Source organism: Fringilla coelebs (assembly GCF_963513975.1).
Source record: "Fringilla coelebs genome assembly, chromosome: 6".
Classification (NCBI taxonomy): Eukaryota; Metazoa; Chordata; class Aves; order Passeriformes; family Fringillidae; genus Fringilla; species Fringilla coelebs.
In genome coordinates this window covers 32,828,105-32,851,806 of record NC_140034.1, presented here as the reverse complement: position 1 = coordinate 32,851,806, position 23,702 = coordinate 32,828,105, and the positions used below count along the sequence as shown (strand labels likewise).

General features: G+C 36.8%; 1 protein-coding gene across 8 annotated transcripts in view; it reads right to left on the bottom strand.

The window, feature by feature from the left end:
* The window catches only part of GPHN (gephyrin), a 271,571-nt gene that overhangs the window by 36,329 nt on the left and 211,540 nt on the right, over positions 1–23,702 (bottom strand). For all 8 annotated transcript variants that reach the window (XM_084207537.1, XM_084207540.1, XM_084207539.1 and 5 more), the window contains 4 exons: positions 13,193–13,235; positions 9,790–9,927; positions 4,429–4,521; positions 1,773–1,828 (listed from right to left, as the gene is read on the bottom strand). In XM_084207537.1, coding sequence (XP_084063663.1) covers positions 1,773–1,828; positions 4,429–4,521; positions 9,790–9,927; positions 13,193–13,235 — 330 coding nt within the window. The remainder of the gene's footprint in view (positions 1–1,772; positions 1,829–4,428; positions 4,522–9,789; positions 9,928–13,192; positions 13,236–23,702) is intronic.

Here is a 23,702-nt window from a genome sequence, read left to right as displayed (position 1 = left end):
CGCTGATATTTTCAGAAATAGCCTCCCTCTGCATGCCTGCTTCCCACCCAATTTTTGCTCCTTGCCAGAGAGCCTTCCTATTCCCCATAATCTGGGAGGACAGACTGTCCCTGTAGAGAGACATTTGTGAGCTCTTGAACTTTGTCGGAGGGAATCAGCTTCCATTTGCCCTTTTATCTTTTGTACAAACCTGCTGAACTGATTAGGACACTGAAACACTTCAGACCTCTAATGGGAAGTAGTCCCCATTAGAGACAACTTCAACTGCACTGCTTTTAAGCAACACTGTGCTGTGATATTTAACTAGCAAAATGATAATATTGATGACAGGGGAATAGTGATAGTGAAAATTCAGCGGGTTGCTCTGCTGGTTCTTGCTATTTTATAGTGATCATAAAAAGGGTTGTAAAAATAGTTGTCTTTGAATCTTTTGGATTCTGGACCAATGCTTGAAAATGCAGTTAGGAGGGCTAAAAATATAAGGCAGGTTAAAAAACTGCTGAATTAATTTGCCTTTGGTTTTTTAGAATTTAAAGTAATTTTACATATTTTGTGCAACTGATCCATTAATCTAAGTTCACATGGATATCAGTACTGAGAAGATGTCTATTATACCAAAGTATAATTCATGATGATGGATGGGACCTAAAGCAAAAATAATTTTTACAGTTCTTCCTATCATGATTAGCCAAATTAAATGTCTATTACACATTTAGAGACAGTTCAAGTCCATTAAAAAAAAAATTAAGTCATCCTGCAACTGGTAATACTTCTAAAACCTGATATAACTTTTAAAATACGTCGATTTTACTTGGACTTTATTGTTTAGCAATCAAAATGGACATACTATAAAATCCTCATTAAAATTGATCAATTCCTTGCTTTGCCTGTTCCATCATTTTTCCCCATCATTTCACATACAATATACAAAATTATAAATCAGGACTTGAAACAGCTGGAGAAACATTTTGGACTAACTCATGTTTTCCTGAACACAGCTGCCAGGTATGATTAAATGGACAGACTAACAGTAATTGAACATAACTGATTTTTTTTTCTCATTACCCCAGTACGAGTACAGAAATTTAATGAAATATGCTCTTGAATTTGAGAAAAAATCACAAAATTAGTCTATTAATGAATATTTATAGAGCACAGCAGGTCACATACAGGTCATGGCTCAACTTGCTTTTAAAATCAATCCATGTTTCAGCGAAGGTGCACAAACACTCTTCTCTCAAACCAGCCTCAAACCAGGCTGCTGCCAGGCTTCCTCAAGATTGCTCTGATCATTACCTATCTGTACAAGCTTAATAAAAAATTTATACACTTCATTTTGCAGCTATCAGTGTGAAAAATGGAAGCATCTTAAGAAAACAGTTATTGGGCTGACATCCTTAAAAAAATCTGTCAGCAAGAGGGGATTAAATCACTCTTTTCTCTGCTTCTGAATTGTTGCACCACTAGAAATCTCATGTCCTCAAACATTGGACCAGGGCAGAACGTTACTGTATGCACTCCTATCAGACATGTCAGCACAATGCTCTGAAGTATTTTGGGATATCCTTGTTAGCTCCTTATGTAACTGTACTACCTCACTTTCTGAAATCATGTCCCAAGGCACATAGCAGGAGGGTCAGTACAGCTGTGTCCTACTTCACACCACATCCAAGACTATTGAATTTTGGAGCGCTAGCAAGGCTTGTAAAAATACAAAGCAAAATCCTACAGAAGGAAAATACATTCAAAAAGAGAAAAGAAATTGTACTCACCTGCTCACCAGCCTGGGATTCCCCTATGATGAATCGATCTCCTGGGCCATCAGCAGCTGTTAAGAGGGACAACATAAATGGTAAACACTGAACCAAAACAAATGATAGAAGTTCTGTAAACATTTTACCTTTTATGTCCATTTGAGGTGTGTTTATTATTTTGAAAAACACAAGTTCTAGAAAACAGAGTATTTTTAACTGAAAATTTCTGGGCAGTATGAGGTCATGTAAATGAAGACCTGGAGGAATTACATTAATAACAAAGATTTAAGGGTGTTCATGACAGTATTACAACCTTTATCTTAATAACTTGGGTTTTACTTCAGGAGTCCTGAATATACACCTAGGTAACCTTGTATGGAGGAGAACTACTTTCAGGAAGGATGTCCATTCAGTCTATGATTTATCACATTTGTACTCATGCATTGGCTGCAGCTTTGCAGATCATTATCTATGGTACTTAGCCATGTTTGAAGACTAATAATTAACTTAGCTTTAAAAGCCTATCAAACAGACTAATCTATGAGCTTTAGAGTGAACTCAAAAAAAGTAGAAAAGGACTCTTCAACTAGATATCCTTGAATAATGTATGTAACATTAATGAAAACAGTTGTTAGGCCTGCACTGAAAAAAAATTGCACTTGTATGATCCAGCAAAAGAAGAGAAAGAAATCCCTAATAGCTAAATTATTTTAAACCTGATAAAATTAGATTTTATTCCCCCACTAATAATAATATGAAGACAAAGTTTATAGATGATACACAGCTGATATAAAATGAGAAAAGGACAGGGGTTTGGACAGACATGTTATGCCACTAAAAGCTAATCCTTATTTTTTTGTAAGAAGTATCCATTAATGCAGTCAATATTATCTCTGCCTAAAAGCTTTTTTTTTTTCCCCATATCCTAAGATAACAGGTTCACAAGAATAATAAGAATGGAACAGAACAGTATAGAATAGAATAGAACTGGCTGATCAATTCAGGGCTAACCAAAATGTAAAGCAAATTATTAAAGGTATTGTCCAAATGCCTTTGACAAAGAGACAGGCTTGGGGCATCAACCCACTCTAGGAAGTCTGTTCCAGTGTCTGCCCACGCTCTTGGTAAAGCAGTATTTCCTGATGTCACAGCTAAACCTTCCCTGGAACAGCTTTCAACCATTCCCACACGTAATGACACTGGACACCCTGTGCCCTTCCCCTCCACAGGGAGTCATGAGGTAGGGAGTCATGAGGTTGCCTCTCAACACACTTTTTCTCAAACAAGACAAACCCAAAGTCCTCAGCTGCTCCTCATAGGACATTCCTTTCAGCCTTTTCACCACTTTAGAGTCGTTCTCGGGTCGCATTCAAATATCTCAGTATTACTCTGCTTGAATTCACCACCAAAATTAGGTTTTGTGTGTTGGTTCTGTCAGAAGTTGCTGAAAATGACATTCATGATCACTCTTCTCGTTCTGCATGTTTACTGAGCTTGTACTTGTGCTTTGCCTTACCCTGCAGCAATCAGGTTGCAAGACAGCATTGCCTCAATCCCAAGGCCCTTGTCACTCAGCATTCTCCTCAGAGCTCCTTCTCTTAGCTTTTCTCAGTGTTGCATTACCTGTATTTCTCTGGCTACATATGCACTTCTTAGACCACATTACTAGTAATTTTGGTCTGCCTGTCTCTCACACACACTCATCTTTTGGACCTGAAATTTTATTTTTGTATCGAATGTATGGGGAAGCTACTGGATTACATCCACTGCCTGGGTCTGCAGGCAGTCCTTTTCATGGGCAGTTGCTTTCTGTGGTTTCAACTGCCAGTAACAAAAAAAATATTTTAATGTCTCAAGAAGAAAGTTGGCTACTGTGTACAAATTTCAACATGGTGTTATGATGATTCAACTGCTACTACAATTTAATCACTACTAGTATAATGTTTGATTCTGTATATTTTAAATTTCTTTCATAGACATATGAGGTGAGCATCATTATTCTTGCCTTACGAAGGGAAAAGCTGAGGCACAGAGAAGCAACGGACTCAAAGTGATGTGGCACCTGGTGGCAAAGCAGAGTGTGAATTCAGGGGAATTCACACTTGGGAAGTTCACTCTTGGGATATCATATCTGCTGCTTGAAATGAATACAGTCATTGAATAAAACTAATTTTATTTATTTATGGCAGCTGCAGTATTTTTAAAGTAAGAACCTCTCCTTTTGAGGTGTTTCCATAAGAAACATTATGGTAAGTTATTTGAAAATTCTCTGATGCAGTCAATATCTGTAATGGTTCAAAAAAGTAAAAAATATATATAAATTCCTCATTAAATCTACATCAGAGGAATAGAAGATGAATCTGTAATTCAGAGACAGATGTTCTGCTATTGTCCTGAATGTTAAATGTTTCCAAGAAATGCACGAGCAACAGAGGTGCACATCTAGGAGCGCACATGGGTGTACATTGGCTCTTGCACACCTGTACCCACTTAAAAGATCTGAACTCAGCTTTGGTGCCTTCCTTCAAAGCACTGCATTTTATATAACTGTGACCCCAGCAATGATCTGTATCAAATCTAAACCAAAATAACCCCTGCTGGATCCAAACCAGGTGAATTAATATGTTATGAAGCAGCAGCCACAATGCTACATGTCCACAAAGCGAGCGCTTACCTCTGACAGCGTAACCGTCTTTTACTGATGCTGGAAATGGTGGCAGATTATCTTTTGCATATACATCTTGAGCCAGGACTCGCCCCATTCCATCTAGAAAAAAAGAGAAAAGACCATGCTCTGTGTCATTGCAGCCAGTGAAAGGGGGAAATGAAGTTAACAGCCGTGCCCTCCAATAGGTGACATGTATGTGTATGGGACAGATAGATCTCTCAGGCTTTAGATTTTTGACCCTACCTACAGGAAAAAATACTGGAGTCTGAAAGTAATGACAAAGGATTTGTTTAAGTCTGTGCTCCTGGTTATGGTGAAATTGTTGACAGCAGATTTGAATGCCAAGTATCCAAACCCAAAGGTGATAGCTCCAGTTAAGGACCAGAGAGAAAAACAAGTATTTGTTTCTTCAGGACAAGATTTTCCCCTAAGATCTCTTGAATATATGCATTTTCTTTATTTTCCTTTATTTGATTTTTTTTTAAAACCTTGTAAAATGACATTTCAAAAGTGAACCCTGTGCACAGAAGGTGAGAGGTGATGAATTGAGAACATTAACAATGGACCAGTTTTCATAAATTGACAAAGAAGTTTGGCAATAGATTAGTTTCACCTAATTGCTGAGAGCATTTCTACTTAATGGAGAGTGAGTGCACATAAGTGTCAGAATTATTTATATAAATTTACAGTGTTATAGTTCTAAATATTTTAATAGCTGTTTCAAACATACTCTTTCTCTTCCCTTAGCAACTATGGCTGATGAGGTGTAATTTGGCTCAGCCTCCCTGTAGAGACTGATATGAATTATTTCACCCTCAGTCAAGTGGCTGGTACTTTCATGGCATCAGCAAGAGCTTTATTTTTTAGTATGACATGGAACAGAGTGGAAAATATGTAACTTGGCCCTTGATATAGTGTGAGAGACAGAGCAGATTTATTACATGTGTGATTAGATGTACTGGGAAGGGACACATGGGTCAGAACTACTGAGACTGACTTGATTCCAGTATGTCTAAGTAAAAGAAGAGAAGCCCTGCTCATAGTAGAGGCCAGCTCCTAGGGTGCATTGTGGCACTGGAAGGCAATATCCAGCTGAAAGTATGATAGAGTGAGAGGATGCATGATTATTTCTGCCAGGAGAATTTGCATGGACATGTGCTTCAGAGATTATGGTCTTTGAGACATGCCAAAAAAGAGAAGCGCATAAAGTGTGATCCTTATTTTACAGAAGAGCTAGCGCTGCACACTAAATGGGCAGATTTGTTTAAAAAGTTCACCTACTTAATTTGAAAATGTTCAGCTCCAGTGAAGTGGTATCATAATGAAGATTGTATTTTACTTATTAACACAAAGTGATTTAGTTAGCAATTAATTACTGTAACAATAACAACATTGTGCTCACATCCGTACATATCAACTTTCAGCCTGAAGTTACTGTTCATGCTGCATTGCTGAAATAAATATTGCCATGGAAATGCTGCTGAAACCTGCTAAAGCAACTAGAAAAGCACTTTTGTAATGGCCATTAATTCACCTGTGCAAACCTGCATATCAGTGCCTGTGATACACAACACAGAAGTTATCAAAAAGCTCACAGATGCTTGTACATTTATATTGAGTAAAAGAATGCAGACACAGACATTTAAATCATAGCACAGAAAAGGCAGCTATCAAAGGCCTAGTAAAAACATCCTTTGTTCATAGTTGCACAAAATCTCATACAAAAGTGATACTTCCAATTTTAGTAGGCATGTTGTGCCTTCATTTTGCTTCTTGTCTGCATGCAAAATCACACCAATTAGAGCAAAGTTGAACAGTATGTTCATGGCATACTGCCATGCAATATTTGAAAGGAATAAATGGCTAGCCAGTATGAGGAATGAGTTTCATTACAAGAAGAAAAATATAAGAATTATTTGCTGAAGCAGCCTTAGGCATTTAAAATTAAGCAAGTCAGCAACTAGAGGACTATCTTAACTACCTCTGCACTCTCTTTTAAGAGAATATTCTAAAAATACAATTTGACCCTATTTTGATTAATTGTAATTCAGAAAGATGTTCTGAATTATTTTAATGTCATCAATCTGCCCCTTGTGATGCTCATAGCTTTCTGACACAAAACTGAGAATTACATTAAACTCACTTTTCAAATGTGGGTATTTGCTATGCTTAGGTGGTGAACCTGGTACAGTTCCATGAAGAGCTTTGATTTCTCTGGAGCACAGCAATAAGACATCTTGTACTAGGAGGTGATGGATTTTGTAAATACTGCCTTGGTAGCACTTCAGTGTGTTATGAAAAGTCAATGCTACCAAACCAAACAGTTAGGCTCTTGGACTAGACAAGAATAAATATGCTGTTCTCTGGCTTAAGCTCATAAAAAGTAGATAGCTTCTGCATTATAATTTTATTATCAGTTAAATTTCTGCATCTTCTTAGTTTCAGAAGAATAATCATAATCATGTTGTCTAAAAACTTAACCTTATGTGCCCACAGAGCTATACTCAGGTAACTGCATTTATTTGGAATAAAAGCCTAATTGGGGGCTTTTATCGGGGGCTACCAGATATCAATGATGGCAGATGAGAAATATGCTTCAGATGCCTTGGGTTTATGACACTTCCTTAAAATGCTTTAGAACAGTCAATTTTTTTTAAAGTATGAAAGAGGTTAAATGGTCTATATGGTCACTGAGCAACACAGCAGCGTGAAAGTCATGTTTCAAAAGATAACTTTAATAATTCTCTCCCTTATGTTAGGAGAGAATAGATAGATCTGTGAGACTACAGCCTACCTTGACTTAATCAAGAATAAGATCAGCACTGTGCTGGGTATTTGTACAGAATAACATTCAGCAGCTTTATTTATGAGGATGAATGCTATGAAATATGTTTAGTTTTAACTAATCAGGTTAAATTAATTAGGCAATTAGCAGTCCTAGAATTTCGCACATTTCACTTTCCTTGGAGAGAAACTGTGCTCCTGAAAGACGGTTTTCAGAAGCTCAGTTGTAATTCAAGACACAAAATCACAAAGAAAACAAACACAGCACAACAGGGCTTTTCTAAGCACAGTTTCAGACCTCCAGAACTAAATTTTTACAGTTTTCTGAAATTTTATGTATATTAACAACAAAAAAATGAACCTGTAACTAATTGAAAAACTGGTTCTTAATTAATTGCATTCTTCAAAATTAATGTCTTTTATCCAACACATAAGTGTGTGCATATACACACATATGCCCATACAAACAAGTCTATGCATTTGTCTGTATAACATTATGGTGATCCTTTAAGAACTTCTGAAAATGTATTTCCATCTTGGGACTTGTACCTGTAGATTAAGAGAATTGAATTTGCAGCATCACAGACACAGACACGTCCTTTAGGCTGTCTCTTACAGGCTCAATCCTGAAATTTCATATGATATACTTGGAAAACGTACAGTGCTAAATTAAGTGTATACTACTTAAAAAATAAATTGCAAGATAAAATTTTGCAATACCATGCAAAAATATGAAGGAGTTGTTGGTATAATCAGGTGAACATTAAATCAAGAATCTGTCTCAACCTGCTAATGTTACCATCAATCTAACGCTTCTGTTTTGGGTGAGAGGGAAGAGGGTCAAAACCAAAGCAACTCAGCAGACTCAGTTCAATGCTTTTGAAAGAATAAGAGTGCCAGGAATAGCAATACATACATTCTGGCTTAGAATCAAAACTTCTTTTATTCAAAGAAGAATAATATTCCTACAGTACCTTAAGTGTATCTGACATACCAAAATAAATATACGATGTCCTTATCAGGGAGGCAGATGCCAGTCTTTCACCCTTTCAGGGTTGCATACGTAGCATTGATTTGGACTAAATGTGCCCAACACTGCAGCTCATCATGCTGTTCACAAAAGGCTGTCTTAGAAAAGACACTTAAGTGACAGCTACCCAAAAAGGCCCAATAGTTATGCTCAGGCATTTATGCCTTAGTGCCTTCTAATCTGCATGCTATTACGAAAGTGCAGGGTGTATTATGCATATTCCTTGTTGATCCAGTATTGGTGCTGTTCTGAAGGCAGGATTTTTTTTTTTTCTGGAGCATTTTCTCGGAAATCCTGCTGCCAAGGCATAGGGGAGCACTGAATTCTGCTTAGAGTCACTAAATGCACAGGTGTGATATTGCATACAGTCTGCTAAATCAGTATGTCAAGGCTTCTGGTAGCACAAAGATTTGGCAAAGAGCATGAAAACTTTGAACTTCCAAGCCAGAAGAAAGAATATTCCATTCAGAAACCATTTGTGCCTCTCCGCTGTCTAGCACACCAGTGTCCCAGATGTTTTTGCCTTTTGAGGTTTATAGTTCCACTCACCACCTTACTTTTGGACAACCTGGAAGAATCCCTGGAAGAGGTTTCTGCTTCCCTACCTAGTTTAGGTTTGCTTGTCAGCATATTTCCTGTCATGGTTTTGTTATGTGCCAAGAACATTCTCCCAGATAATGTCTAGGCTTGATGTAAGGAATAGCAGAAGCTTAGGGAGGCACCTAATGGACATTATGAATACAGTATTTCAGGAAGGAGGATAGTTTAGCTGAATAAACATGAGAGATGCTTTGCTAATTCCTTTTAGAGACAGAAAATCACTTCATCTATCCCTACTTATTAATGAGCATAGATACAAGTAACAAAGTCTGATATTTTGCTTGCTGTTTGGTGCTTTTGAAGACAACCTCACTATATAAATCAAAACCAGTTACTCTTTAATTACAAAGTTTCAATAGATCAAACATTAAAAGGAAGTAATTTCAGAAAATGATCATGTAGTGTTAGAATAGAAAAGGAATTGTATTTATGAGAAGAAGAGGGAAATTCTGGAATGACTAGCAGGCTAACTAGAAACTGGAAAAAGAGACTGAGATGAACTGTTAAAGACATGGAAAAAAGTGATCTGGAATCAATAATCACTTTGCTTTGATCATTAATCTCAGATGGGAAAGGGGCTCAGTGAGAATCTTCCACAGTGAGACAACAGAGGGAACAAATCAAAGCTTTCAGCTACTTGGCATCTACAGAAGTCCACTGAGGCACGTTCAGGTTGAGTATAATATGTTTACTGCATATAATACAAACAGGAAGAAAATGAATTAATGTGTTTTATTAGCGTTCCATTACAGACTCCTTCAGGGAGCACCACTGAGTTCAACTGACGTTCTCCTAGCTTTGAAAGGTTTCTGCTATTACAGGTATTTCCTAAAGCAGTTTCTCCTGGAGAAAGCACTGTTTCAGACACCTCACAACATTAATAAAAGAACAGGGAGGTTGCCAAACAGGGAAGTAATCGCCCTCATGCTCACAAAGAATCCAGTTTAATATACCTCTGTAATTGATGATTTCTGTTCCAAGCACTGGGGTCATCTCCAGAACTGTGATGAAGGCCTTGTCCATAGATGTCAATGGGAATGGAGACATGCGATGTCTTCTTGCTACCTTGGTAATGTCAACAGCACTGTGACCTGCAATGAGAAAGAACAAATTCATGTGGGCCACAGTGAGCAGATTCGTGTAGTGATGTTCATTAAACCATTTTACTGAAATTAATCAGCACTTTGGAGCAAATTAAATTAGTTAGTTATCACTATTGAGCTTTCATGTCTGATCCTGGGAAGACACTGTATTCAACTAGAATCAGGAGAGTGCATATCCTTATCTGTAGTGAGGAACATACCAGAAGTGTTGATGAGCATGAAAAGATTGGTTAATGTACAACAGAAGCCCTTCCAGGTGATGCAGTATTTTACACTGAGGATGAAAATCTGAGACTAATTCAGTTCTATGAACTCAGGACAATTCACTCCATTCTGTTCTGCACAAACACATCTCAACATGCTCTGTGCTGTGCACAGATAAAGCACAATAGACACTGTGCCTGTGAGCCAACAATCCAAGAGTGAGATGGGACTCCAAAGGTTTGAAAGGAAGAGAGAGAGAGCACAATGAAATCACTGGCAGTCAAGGCAGCAGACAGTGTCCCCAGCTAGTGGGCATCCTACCCATTGCCAAGATTTTGTTGTCACCATAGCAAAGTGTTGTTTAAATGCATGATTGGAGTGAAGGCAGTAGGACAACCTAAGAAAGCTTGCTTTTCCTAAGTGTGAGGGACAGGTAGGGAGAAAATATGACAGAAGTTGTTTGAAAATGAAACCAACAGTGTGTTTGATTTCCTGATACTGAGAGATTAAACAAGGGGACAACAAGCTTTGAAGGATTTTGGAAGTGAAGATAAGCAACTGAAGAGAGAACTATTGCAGGAATACATAAACAAGAGCAACAGATATAAACTGAAAGATTCAAAAAATTACAATTGCAGGGTATCTTGAAAGGATTCACCTAGAACTAGAAGGTATTTATGAGAGCCAAAGTGGATGATGTTCTATATGTGACATGGAATGATATTCTTAAGTAACATAGATTACAGTACAGAAAGAATTAAATATTAGAAACTAATTTTTAATGACATGATTTTGCTTTGCAGTCACTACATAAATATCTCATTTGTTGCTGCACATGCCTTCAGATTCTGAAAAAAAAATAGATTATTGCTTCAAGTGTGGTCTTCTAATAAAAAGTAAAAAATAGCACAACAATCATGGAGTCTAAGTCCTTCCTTCAGAAGAGGAGGTTTCTCAATTAATCTATATATACAATACTTGTTCAGCACTAACACATGCTTACCTTTTTTATGTGAGACATTGTTCACTAATTATTTTTTGCTATTAACAGAGTAACTACCTTTCAGAGGAAGAAGTAGAGACAAGAAAAACTGCCCACCTAATTCTTCCAGGAATGATTCTGGAAGAAATTCTTTGAACAATCTCTTTGTACATATTTAGAAGATAGCGTGATGAGAAAAGCAGGCACTGTGAATTTGTCAAGCACATATAATTTTTAATTGACTTAATTCTTTTCCTTAAGATAGCAGTTGGCATTTTGAAAAAGAGATAAACAGCTGATGAGACATTTTCTAACTATATTAAGACTTTGCAAACTCAAACCTAACTTTTTCATAAGAAAATTAGGGACAAATGATCCAAATTAAACTACTGTAAGATAAAAGTGCAGCATGGAAAAACTGCATTCCTGGTTTTAACAACAGGGATCTCCCTACCAAGCTTACATTTCCAGTTATCATGCCTGTTTTTTGTTGACAACATCATTAAAGAGGAAAAGGAAAGCATTTGTGAAATACAGTCAAACTTCCCACACCTGCCTCTGCATAGAGAAAGAAACCCTGCTTTGGCAGCACTGTAATTCCTACAGGTCCAGCAGATTCCACACAATACATGCTAAAACCATTTTCCTGCTGTTTTAAGTTGGAAAATATGAAGGAAAATGCTAAGAAAAAACACGTCACAGCAATGAAAGCTGAGGGAATTGTGTGGCAGTGAGCAACCTTTATGCCATTGCCACTAGATGCTTTTACTGCTTCTAGCAGTAATTTCACTGCTACTTAAAACTCACTGTTAGCTACATCAGAAACTGACATTTCACCTCTTTAAACCTTAAAAAGTGATAGAATTCACAGGTTTTGAATGCTTTGACTGGCCTCCAGAGAACAACCTTCAGATTTGGTAGTCTGTCCCTAATGCATGTCATTTTCTTAAGTCAAAGGTTCTGTTACTATCTTCTGAGAAATGCATTCTCCAACATAGACTTTTTGGAAATAGTTAAAATTCCCTAATTTCTGACATCTTTTTTCCAACACCAAAAGTAAGACCCATTATTTCTGCAAGAAAAGTCAAGAAAACAGAGCCCCTTCAGGTTTAACAATAGCATGAATAGCCTTTATGAAGGAAGGAAGAAAGATGCTGGTGTATCCACTAACCTTTCTCTCTCCCATTTCTTCCTACAAACAAATGCTAACACTTCTATTAGAGGTATCACAGATTTAAATAGACCCAGAGACAAACAAAGGATTTTTTAAAATTGTAAAACTACTAAATGGCACTTTAATTACAAGCAAATGACATTAAACTACTCCTCAGACTTCACCAAGTTATCTTTCACTAATGTGAAATGTCAGATAGCTCTAAAAATAACTACTTACATTAAGCTGCACTTTGTACAACAAAATAATCCTCTAGCTTTGAAGCAGCTAATTCAATTGGTTGCATAAGGTAGAAAATTCTTGACAGCCTGCTCTTTTACCACCAAAACAACTTCCTAGTCCTGTCATTATACATACACATGCACATATGGTGGATCAAATTTTAGACTAGAAAACATTCTCATAACACAAAGAAAAAGAATTGAGCAAATTAAACTAGACATCATTTGGATCAAATGTGAACTCTTAACCTTTGCACTTTTTGGTTTGGTTCTGTGGAATCCAACATTCAAATTCATGTTCAAGTACAAAAATAAAAATAATGTAAAAAATAATGATTCAAGTTCAGAATCTCCATTTTCATTGTCTTTGAGTGTTAATTCTTGCCCATAAAACCTGCACACACATGATCATTTACAACAAAACATCACAAACAAGACAGACCTCCATGTCATTAGAAATACAACTTGGAAGAATAAATTAAAAGGTGGCTTTCCATTAATACATGAACACTGTGAGCTATTTGGAGTTTTACCTTTGGACTGGATTTCACTGTCTCAAGCTACTAAATTTCTGCTGCAAACCCACTTAGTCCCACCTCTGATCTGACCATCATTTGCTGTCTTCTGAGCACTCCTAGTTTCCCAATAGAGCTAAGAAGTTTCTGCACTTACTTGCTCTGAGGATGTTCTCCTTGCTGCTGCACCTAGACTGGACCTGCAGAGAGAGCACAGAGCCTATGAGCTACAGAAGTTAACAAGAAGGCAAAATACAGAGATAAAATGGGCAAGCTCCTGGGATCTAAGACAGAGGCTATACATGTTTTCAGCAACATTCTTAAATATTTTGCATGAGATAAGTATATTTAAGCAGAAGGGTATATTTAAGCTAATTGTCAGAATCTGATACAAGAAATTTGATTCCACACCCCTCCCATAAGAAACAAGATGGCCTAAGGACAGTAAGTGAGAAAAAAATCAAAGAACAGTGCTTAAAATTATGTGTTAAGCATCACTTTTCAACAGAAAATCCACATTTTCTTACACAGCTGTAATTACAGTAGCTCTGAATCAAGGTCCTGTTTGATGATTAGACAGAATACTAACAAGAGTATATTTGATTTAAAATTCTATTGCTAATATTTCCAGGCACTGAGAGTCTAAAATATTTAGTTTCAATGATGTTGATTCTGAAAATGTTTAATAAGAAATCTTCACAATTGTATAAGCAACACACAACTGTCTAAATGGCTCCTGGATGGAGCTGATAAATTTATTGTGCTGTTCCTATTTGGTTAAAAGAAATGCTATGTCCACTATGAATTTTGTAGTGGAATTCTACTTTAAAGTAACTGTGTGAGAATGACATGGTTTTGCAACAACCCCTCCTCCTTGATGCTTAGCTACCACTGTGCTATTCCAGATAGATTAGTCTGATTACAGGGAAATTGGGCAATTCACATTGGTCTAATATTCTAGTAACACTGGATATTTACAATTCTGTTTACTATGCAGATTTTAAAAAAGAATTTTTTTTTTTTTAAGAGTAGCAGCCCTGTAAACACAACACAGTTTAAACTTTTAATTTTTCTCAGGTTTGGAAAGATAGCACCATGTACAATAACCTTGAAGTTGCAAGTTTTCAGATGGACTACTGTCAGGCCAGATGACTGAACTGGCAGCACTTGAATAGAAAACATTTTGTGTGGACAAAACCCCAGCTAAAATAAACTTCACAGGAAGACAAACCTCTGAGATAGTAAGAACCGAATCCTTCTCTTTTTTACTTTATTGACAAAAGTCTTTTAAATTTCAATGAGAATACTAATAAAGTAAGTGTGTACATGTAGTGAAAGAAGTGGAATAGCACAGGTGATGCTGAGGGTGTAATTTCCCAGCAGAACATCTGTCTCTGCTGCAAAAGCAAAGGAGTGAATCCAGATTATCTGTCAGACCTCACTCTGGACTTGCAGTCACAGAAAAATTGCCTAGAAAATGAATATGTATTATCTGACAATTGATGAAGAATCATAAACCCCCAACCCCTCAAAAGCTGTCTTCAGAAAGGAGCAACCATTTAAGGCTGAAACAAATGGTGCCCCAGCTTCTAAACCTCTTTCTTCTGTTCCACAGCAGCTTGCCCCAGATAGATAGTCACATAAAAAAATTGGATTCTACAGCGCAACACAATCTACTTATTGTAATGGAATAACTTATGGAAAGTAATGTTGCAACTTAGAGTGGGCTATGGAGTCCTTCCCTGAAAAAAACCCCTTGTTTAACAAAAACAAACAGAAAAACCCCACACCCTCCCCACTTCCCACCAAAAATACTATACAAGAAAACTGCAAACAAAATATTAATGATGCCCAAATTTGGCCCAGAGTTGTTTTACCAAATTTCAAAGGCATAAAAGGAACTCTCTTTGGAAGAAGTAAATATTTACCTATAATTTACCAAAGGACAATTCTGGACCAAAAAGGTGGTATAATGGCAGGAAAGAAAACACAAAAGAAAGAGAAGCACAGTTTGAGAGGGAGAGAGAAGCAGCATGGATGTGGCAAGGCAGAAGATGGTGTCTGCAAAAGGAGACATGGGCCTATGTGTGTAAAACTACTGTTTAAAATGGAAGAGGCTCTCTTATTTCTCACTGAAAAACATGAAAAGAGAAAATGAGGAATGGACCTGCTGCAAAATAACCAAGCAATTCAGCAACTGTGGAATGAAATTCAGTGAGATAACACAGTCCTAAAGAAAAAGGCAAAAAACCAAAAATACAAAACACAAACATTTGAAACAATCTACTAAAACAAACTAAGTAAAATATGTGATCCAAAGGACACAGATAAAAGCTACTAGAGAAGGAGGAAAAATGTTAGCAGACAAAGACAGTGCTAAAGAAGTAAAATGGAAGTCAAGAGAGAGTCTTTCAACAAAGTGGAGGAACAGAAGGAGCCCAAACCCATAGCGCAAAGCAATGTTTGCGAATGGAAAACAGCTCCTTTGAGCAGTAATAGTTACTCTCGAGTTGTAGCCTCTATTCCTCCTCAGTTCATCTTTAAGCCCTTCCAACCTATAGTGGAGCTAGTGTATGGACAAAAACAAGAGATTTATAATGAACAGAGCAGCTGAGATTTGCAGATCAAATCTTCCAATATAAAAAACGTGCTGACAAAGTTTTGCTCTTAAAATGTCCAAATGACAATGGTAACAAAAGACAGCTGGCTTCACATACAGCCTCTCACAGGTCATTTTTTTAATTCTGTGCACACAGAGGACTTCATATTTACTTTTTGATTTCTTACACCCAGCCTAAAGTTTCCATGTTATCACTCACCTGATGGGCAACATATGCAGTATGAGAAATAATTTGCTTCCCACAAATTTTAAAAGCAGCTGTGGAAGAGGAATCCATGATAATAAAATAAAAGGCTTGATCAGCTAGACTTGATCGTTTCCCAACCTATGCTCACAGCTGCAGAATACAAACCATGTTTTAACATAACTGACATCAAAATTAGTTATTACATAATACTTCTGTTTAATATGAATTGCACATTCTTATCCTAAATGTTATTTTTAATCAAAACTCCAGTAAAATGATTTTTTATAAAACCCACCAGTTCCCTAACACATACAGTTTTGGCAGCAATGGAGCTTTTTATAAACGGGGTCATGTGCTTTAAGTGCCTTTTAAAATATTCATTATTCGTATGTTTTACTACTTTGTTATTTGTGACATTTACAAAAAATCTGTATTCTTTTCACAGCTATTGTTAACTGAGGAATCCATGCTACATTGCATATAGTACCATGACTGACTAGGGAGAATTATTAGGAGAATTTACTGTAATTCTTCTCATTCACAGGTAGTTACAGAAATAACAACCTATGGCTGTCTTTTCTTTCACAGGGAAAGTATAGGCTTATTGTTTGTCCATTCTACAGCCTCTTGGCTCACAATCTATCTTGGCAGAAGATACACTGGGCTACCAGCCAGTACCATTCCCCTGCATAGTTCAGACAGAATGTAAGCAAACCCAAAGCATTCAGTTCACATTACTCTGTATTTTAAACAAACTGGATTTTATGTTCTTGAAAATGTAACTTCATCATGCTGGAATACAGAGTAAGCTTTCTCCCATAAGCTGAAGTAGTAAATAGAATGTGAAATACAGTACTCAAAAATAAATAAAGGGAATGGTAAAAATAAAGAGTCCTGCTGACAACTTCTATCTATCGGTCATGATTGGTCTGGAAAAAAAAACAAACAGTGGCTGTACTAAATTGGATTCATTTAAATTTACATAATATGTTTTGCTGCAAATAAAAATCAGTCTAAAAAAATTTTTTTCAAGAAAAATAGAAAAAGACACAAAGAAAAGTTCATGCTACGAGTGAAAAATTCATGTGAAAAATAATGAAAAAAGAAAACTGAGAAACCCTTTAACACTCTACCATGACTGTTAGGAATTGTTAGAGAAATTACTTACCTTTTTAAAGTCATAACAAGATTAGCACAGAGTATTAAGTCAGCTCTTCATTATGGGAGGTACAATTAAAAGCCATTGGTTATAATAAAACAAATTGCTAGACGAAGGTGAGAGTTTCCAGCCCAATATGAAAAGCTAACTCTTACGGGAGTACATTTTAACTCAATACTACAACATGAAGAACAATTCAGAACAACGACATCAAAACACGAGTTACCACCAACAGAAAGAGCCCATTCATTTCTCAGGCACACAGAGCCTGCAGGAGGCTGACCCATAACCTTTAGCACTTATGGGGAAGCACATTGCTCCACTCTGAGGAAGGCATGCAGAATGTGGAACCACCAGCAGAAACCCAAACATAGGCAGACACAGAGGACCAAGGTACAGCAGCGGGAATGAGTTTGCCAAGCTGTAATGAAGGAAGCAGGGTAAGCAAAGCACAGCAGCTGTTTACAATTCAGAACTGCATTCTCACTCTCCCAAACACCAGGCAGGCCTGTTCATGAGGTATCGCACCTACTGCACTTGCTGCTGGTGAGAAAGTGCATAACTCATGCAGCCTTTCCCTAAAACTTCAGCAGCTTTATGAAGACAATGTATCTGCTGGGATGTGGGAAGGTATGCTGCCGCTGCTGCTGCTGTTCTGCACGTGATTTATTAGTAATTTCATGACCCGAGTTCTATACAATATACATTGTGCATGTGCCATTTGAATGGTCTCTGAAATATCTGCCTGCTTGAAACAGATTTCAAATCACATGTGATCTGATTTATAACTGTAGGGGTTTGCACAGTGCCTTCTGCCTAAAATATCTTCTATCCTCTAAGAGTGCAATGTACATTATTCACTGTCTCAAAAGAAACAGAAGAGAGAAAACTAAACCATGAATAACAATGTCTGAAGCTGCTCTGATAATACTTATAAAACCTGATTTTGGCATGTTATTCTAAGCAATATCTGTAAGGTTAAAGTAGGAGCAAATAAAAATGCAATGAAATACATTTTTGATTTTGCCTAAAAAACTGTGTTAAATCTATCCTGATTTAACAGGATTAATCTATTAATTATTACTCTTAATTATTATCTCTTCTCTGAAGAACAGAGAGTATAGCTTTGATTGAATTAATATGGAATATAAAAATGAAGTTGTTAAAAAAACATGCACAAGAATGGCTTGGGTTGGAAGGAACCTTAAAGATTGTCTAGTTCAAAAAAAAAAAGTGCATCTGGAATTGTGTACTTCACAAAACATTCAATAAAGTATGTGAGGATTAAAAATCCTATTACAACATGCAATCTTCCAATTTCAGGAATTAATTCTTATTCAAACAACTCTTTCATACTGAACTGAAAACACAAGGTCTTAAGAGAATTCTTTATGGCCATCTGAATTAGGACTAAAGTCAGTTCAAAACAACAGAATAATTTTTTCTATTATACTGAGACTACTTCTGAAATGGAAAGAAAAGTGAGCACAAGGAATTTGATAGCAGCAGACATTACTTGTTAACATAATTTTTAAAACAAGCATTACTGATAGTGGGATTTAGCTCACCAAAGTTTAAATATGAATATTAAATAATGTGATATTCCACACAAGAAATAACTCATCTGGAGTCAGTGTAAAGAAATAAACAGAAAATTATTTGAAGCCAAAATAATTTTAGGAGCAAATTTTTACAACTTATTAAGTGTTATGCTTGGTAGACTGGACACTGAACAAAAATCAATTTTAAATCTTGACTATGTCACTGTCTTCATCCATACATTCTGAGTTTTTTTCTAATCACCTACGCTTTACATACAGATTTATTGAATTTTGATCATTGTTTCCCAGACTATGAACACACATATGGAATTCCATGGTCAGATTAGGGCTCATCCTAACTACCATTCAATCAGGACAGTGGAAGGGGATTGATAAATACACCATAGAAACATAAGGGCTGAAGTGGCTCCTTTTACAGGAACAGTATTCAAAAAAAAGTTATTATTCAATATTTCAAACAATATGGAATGAAAAGGCAAAGAGCAGTTTTCTTAGATTAGTCACCTCTCAACAGAAATTGACATTGTCCTGGAGAGGTAAAATCAACACATTGATTTATCCTAGAAGAAGATTCAGAGAAGTCTTACACACCAACTAAAATTGCAAGCCAAACACCTCACAATGAGAAGACAGGAAGAACTGTGATAAATACAGCAAAAAAAGGAGACAAAATAGCAAACCACAGTAAGCTAACAGGAAAGCCAACTGGCTACTACAAATTGATAATATAGGCTACATAATTGAGAATTAAAAGAAGCAAAGAGGGATTTCTTCTCTTCAAAGCACTTTTAATGAAATATTTACCTTAGAATGAAAAAAAAATGAGCTGCATTTTGTGTTCTTAGGAAGGGGGACAGCATACAGATAATGCTGTATGAGCAACACTGGAAAGATGGCACATTTCAGTGATCTTTTCGGGGTGGTTCAGATCTTATTCAAGATCACACTGCTTTTTGTTCAGAGAAGCTGCATTAATTATGAGACCCAAATATGAAGAGATCAGGTATCTTGTATAAGCTAAAGCCCATATTAATTCAAGTCAAAAACATTATTGCCAAATTTGTTCACAAATTCCACCGGGTATTTCTAACCTGTGCTATCAAAATTCAGGTGGGATTTGTAAGACACAAAAAATCTCAAGAAATGCTGCACTTGAAAAAATGAAACTTTCTACTACATGTGTTACTAACTGTGAGCAAAATCTTTTATTTGTTTGAGTGAAAATCTTGACCATTCTCCAAATGCCCTGGAAGTAGTCTCCAGTTTGAGAAGTAGATAGTGTAAACAAAGGCAGAGAGAATAAGATGTACTTCCTAAGAGGTTCAAGGGGAAAAAAAATCCTGTTATCCTTGTTGTTTGCCACAGAAATGGTATTTACTTGCCTATTCTCATATAATCTCACACCCTGGTAATTTGACTGACAAGCCACTTAGCCTTACGAGTACGCATTAGATGTCTGAGTTTTATCCTCTCTGACCAGCTTGAACTCCCTGTCCCAGATTAACCAACTTTTTAAGCTGTTTTCAATCAGATACATGAGTGATGTATATAAATTCTTGTCTTCAAGCACACCATAAATTACTCTCTCACCCTTGACTAGTACGGCTGACATTTAAAAAAGCTTCAGTTCTATTATAAGTATTTTGCTTTTCAATGAAATTTCAATTATTTTCACATTTTTATTTATTTACCCAGCAACAGCCAATTTCAATGCAGCATTAAACAGTGAAATATCAACATTACTGCAAAAAATGGGAACTACTTTTATTGAATTGCATGAACCTTAAAATAAAATTTTAAAATAAATTCTTTGTTCAAATGTAGTCAAATAAAACTGGCAAGTTTAAGCGAAACAACATTTAGAGCATATCAATGTTATGTGGGCAACTCATTTTTCCACAAAGGCATCGTAATTTCATCATAATTATTTTCAGCAGGGTTTCTGCATAAGACAAGGCTACTTCATTTTAATCTCCCTGCTCAAAGATTAGTTTCATGTTTTACTTACTAAACATTATTCAAACTGTCTGCTAAATGGGCAATTATTTAATTCTGTATAGATTTCTCTGTTTGGCTTGGTTCTACTAAACAAAAAACTTATAATGCACACAAAGGAATTTATTTTTGCAAAATCTTTGTGAAGCAGAGGGATGAGTTGATTTTTGAAATGGGAAACGGAGATCCAGAGACATCTAGAGTAAATTTAACCTAACATGCCTACAGTCGGACTGCAGAGATTAGATCCTCAATTGCCATTTATTTCAACCGCATTTGGAATGCCCAGTATAGAGTCACAGAAGGGTTTGCATTGGAAAGGACTTCAAAGGTGGTTCAGTTCCAGCACCCTGCCATGGGCAGGGACACCTTCCAGTAGAGCAGGTTGCCCAGAGCCCCATCCTACTTTGCACACTTCCAGGGATGGGGCAACCACAACTTCTCTGGACAACCTGTTCCAGTGCCTCTCCACCTTAACATCTCTAATGAACCTGCCCCTTGTCGTATCACTACATGCCGTTGTAAATAATCTCTTTTCAGCTCTCTTGTGGTCCCCTTCAGGTACTGAAAGGCTACAAAGGTCTTTTTGGAGCCTTCTGCTCTCCAGGCTGAACAGCCCCAAGTCTTTTAGCCTGTCTTCACAGGACAGATGCTTCAGCCATGGAATCATCTCATGGCCCCTCCTCTGGACTCATTCCAACAGGTCCATGTCCTTCCTGTGGTGGAATCCCAGAGCACATGGGATCTCACCAGAGCAGAGCAGAGGTGCAGAATCCCCTTCCTCACCCTGCTGCCCACGCTTCCTTGGATGCAGCCAAGGATACAATTGGCTTCTGTGCTGGGAGTGCGAGCTGCCAGTGTCCATGAAAATCACACAATATGTGTCTCAAGAAGGTCGCACAGAAAATGAGTACTCCTGAAAGTGGTGCAGGATGTTTGTCCAGCAAGAAAAATTAAGTCAGAAAGTGCGACAGAGGCTTCCTTGGCACCCATTCAGGCCTTCCTGCAACAGAACTGTGCTTCCTGCTCCAGAAGGAGCAGAGATGGAGTCACCATTCACCACAACTGCTACTGCTGGGAAATACAATTCCATTTTCTTAATATCTAGTTATCGTCAATATCTGAATGAATGTTGGTGAGGAATTGGTAGAAGTGTGTTTGGCATTTTTAGCATTACTGCTGCTTCTTCTATCTGCTTCTAGGCTTGTGGCCTCCATCCCTTTGATCCAAGGTCTCTGGAGCGAAAAAGCATCTCCCCACTGAAGTTTGAATGAGTCTGACTCAAACTTGTAGGCTAACAAAGCTTACAATACCCATTTCATGGTTACAATCTGATCTTCCTGGAAGCTGACCGCACTGGTAACATTCCTTTCACTTCTATGTTAAAGGAACATGAACACGTGTAAACGGGAACAAAGCAATCAAAACTTTTAAACTCTGTTCTGTGACTTTGTGGCTTCAAAAGCCACCAATCAAATGAGCAGTGCCCAAAGAGTCAGTAAAAGCCACCACCCAATTTCTTACATTTTTTAAACCATCTTTAAGTTATTTTTCACTTTTTTCTTGATGGTGTTTACCAGAAATTTTGGTTGGAGATTTTTATAGTTATTTTCATTCTAAAGTGAATGGTTGGACTACTTTTTTAACTATATGAGCAGGAACAAAACACCATTCCCCATGTAGTATAATCATAACTTCTGTACTAGCATAACTTCAAAGAGGTTGATTTTAGTTCATATTTTTATTTGAGCTAGGAAGATTAAATTTGAAGGGCTTCAAGTACAAGAACCAAAATTAGTAAACACAGGGTAACAATAATCTTATATCTGGTGTATATTATAGTCTCTCATGTGTACAATATTCAGTCAAAACCTCAGACCTGTACACTTTAAAGTATAAAAATAAATAAAGCTCTTTAAAATTTAAGATTCAAACTAGGGAACAACAACTGTAAGAAAAATAAATCTTCATTTCATGAATCCATCTGAATCGTAAATATCAGACAGGGAACTTGCTGTATAAAGAGCTAGATTTCTGCCTTTGAGCTGAGACAGAAATAGAGATTTTATTCCTCTGAGGAGAATCCTTAAAGTGAATTCAAAATGGTCATGGATGAATAACATGAAGATTTCAGAGTGTCCATAAGACACAGAAAAGAGAGGCTGGAACTGAACAAATGTTGCACTAAAAACTATTGTTAAACCCAAGTCAAAAATTATTTTTGAAAGTAACCAGAAATGCAAATGAAGAAAGGGGATTTGCATTTCTGATTTTGCTTTGAGCCTCAAAGGCTCAACAGGATAAGATTCCTTTAGTGTTGTCTTGAATTTGGCAGTCTGGATTGCAAGGTCCAGCACAACAGCAATCACCAGGCTGTCCATAGCAGATATGCACCTGAGAACACAATGATAATTGGGCTGGGCTTGTAGCAGCCCTGAATTTTGGAAACTCAAAGATGAGAAAGGGAAATAGAAAATACTGTGAATAAGGACATTCATTCTGCCCTCCAGTTCTTAAAAAAACCCCAACTTTATGGCAAGAATGCTTAGAAAAAAAAGTTGTTTCCATGTTAAAAGCAGCATTTGAAAAAGGGAAAAACAGGAAGATAACTTAGAGAGCACTCATAGGAACCCACTGACATTTGAGCTGTGCATTGCTGATACTGACACTGCTGTGAGTATCTAACTTGATTTCCATGTATTTAAACAGACTGCCCACGAGAGAAACATCTACATTAAATCACATGCATGGCATTTTACATCAGCAATTTCTCCAAAACCTTTAACAGGAGTAGAAGCTTTCCTCTACTTTAATTCATTGCTATTTCAGACTTTAGGCTAATTTTTGTAAAGATTCTATTACTGAAGCTGACTCTTCAGAGTTAGATTGCTTTGGGAGCTGGAGCTAGAGAACAGTTGCACTAAGTGCTATTACTTATGAAACACAATGCAAAATAATGTCTGGCTTCTCAAACAAGTTGATTTAAGTAGAAAGCAAATAAATTCTAAACATTGCATGCCAGTGAGCAGCACAATACTGGATTTAAAAAGAAAACAGTGGTTGTCTAGGAAAAAACCCTCACAGTTATATCTAATCAAGCCAATTTTATTGCCATACAGTCAAAGGTATGGTACAGCATAAGAA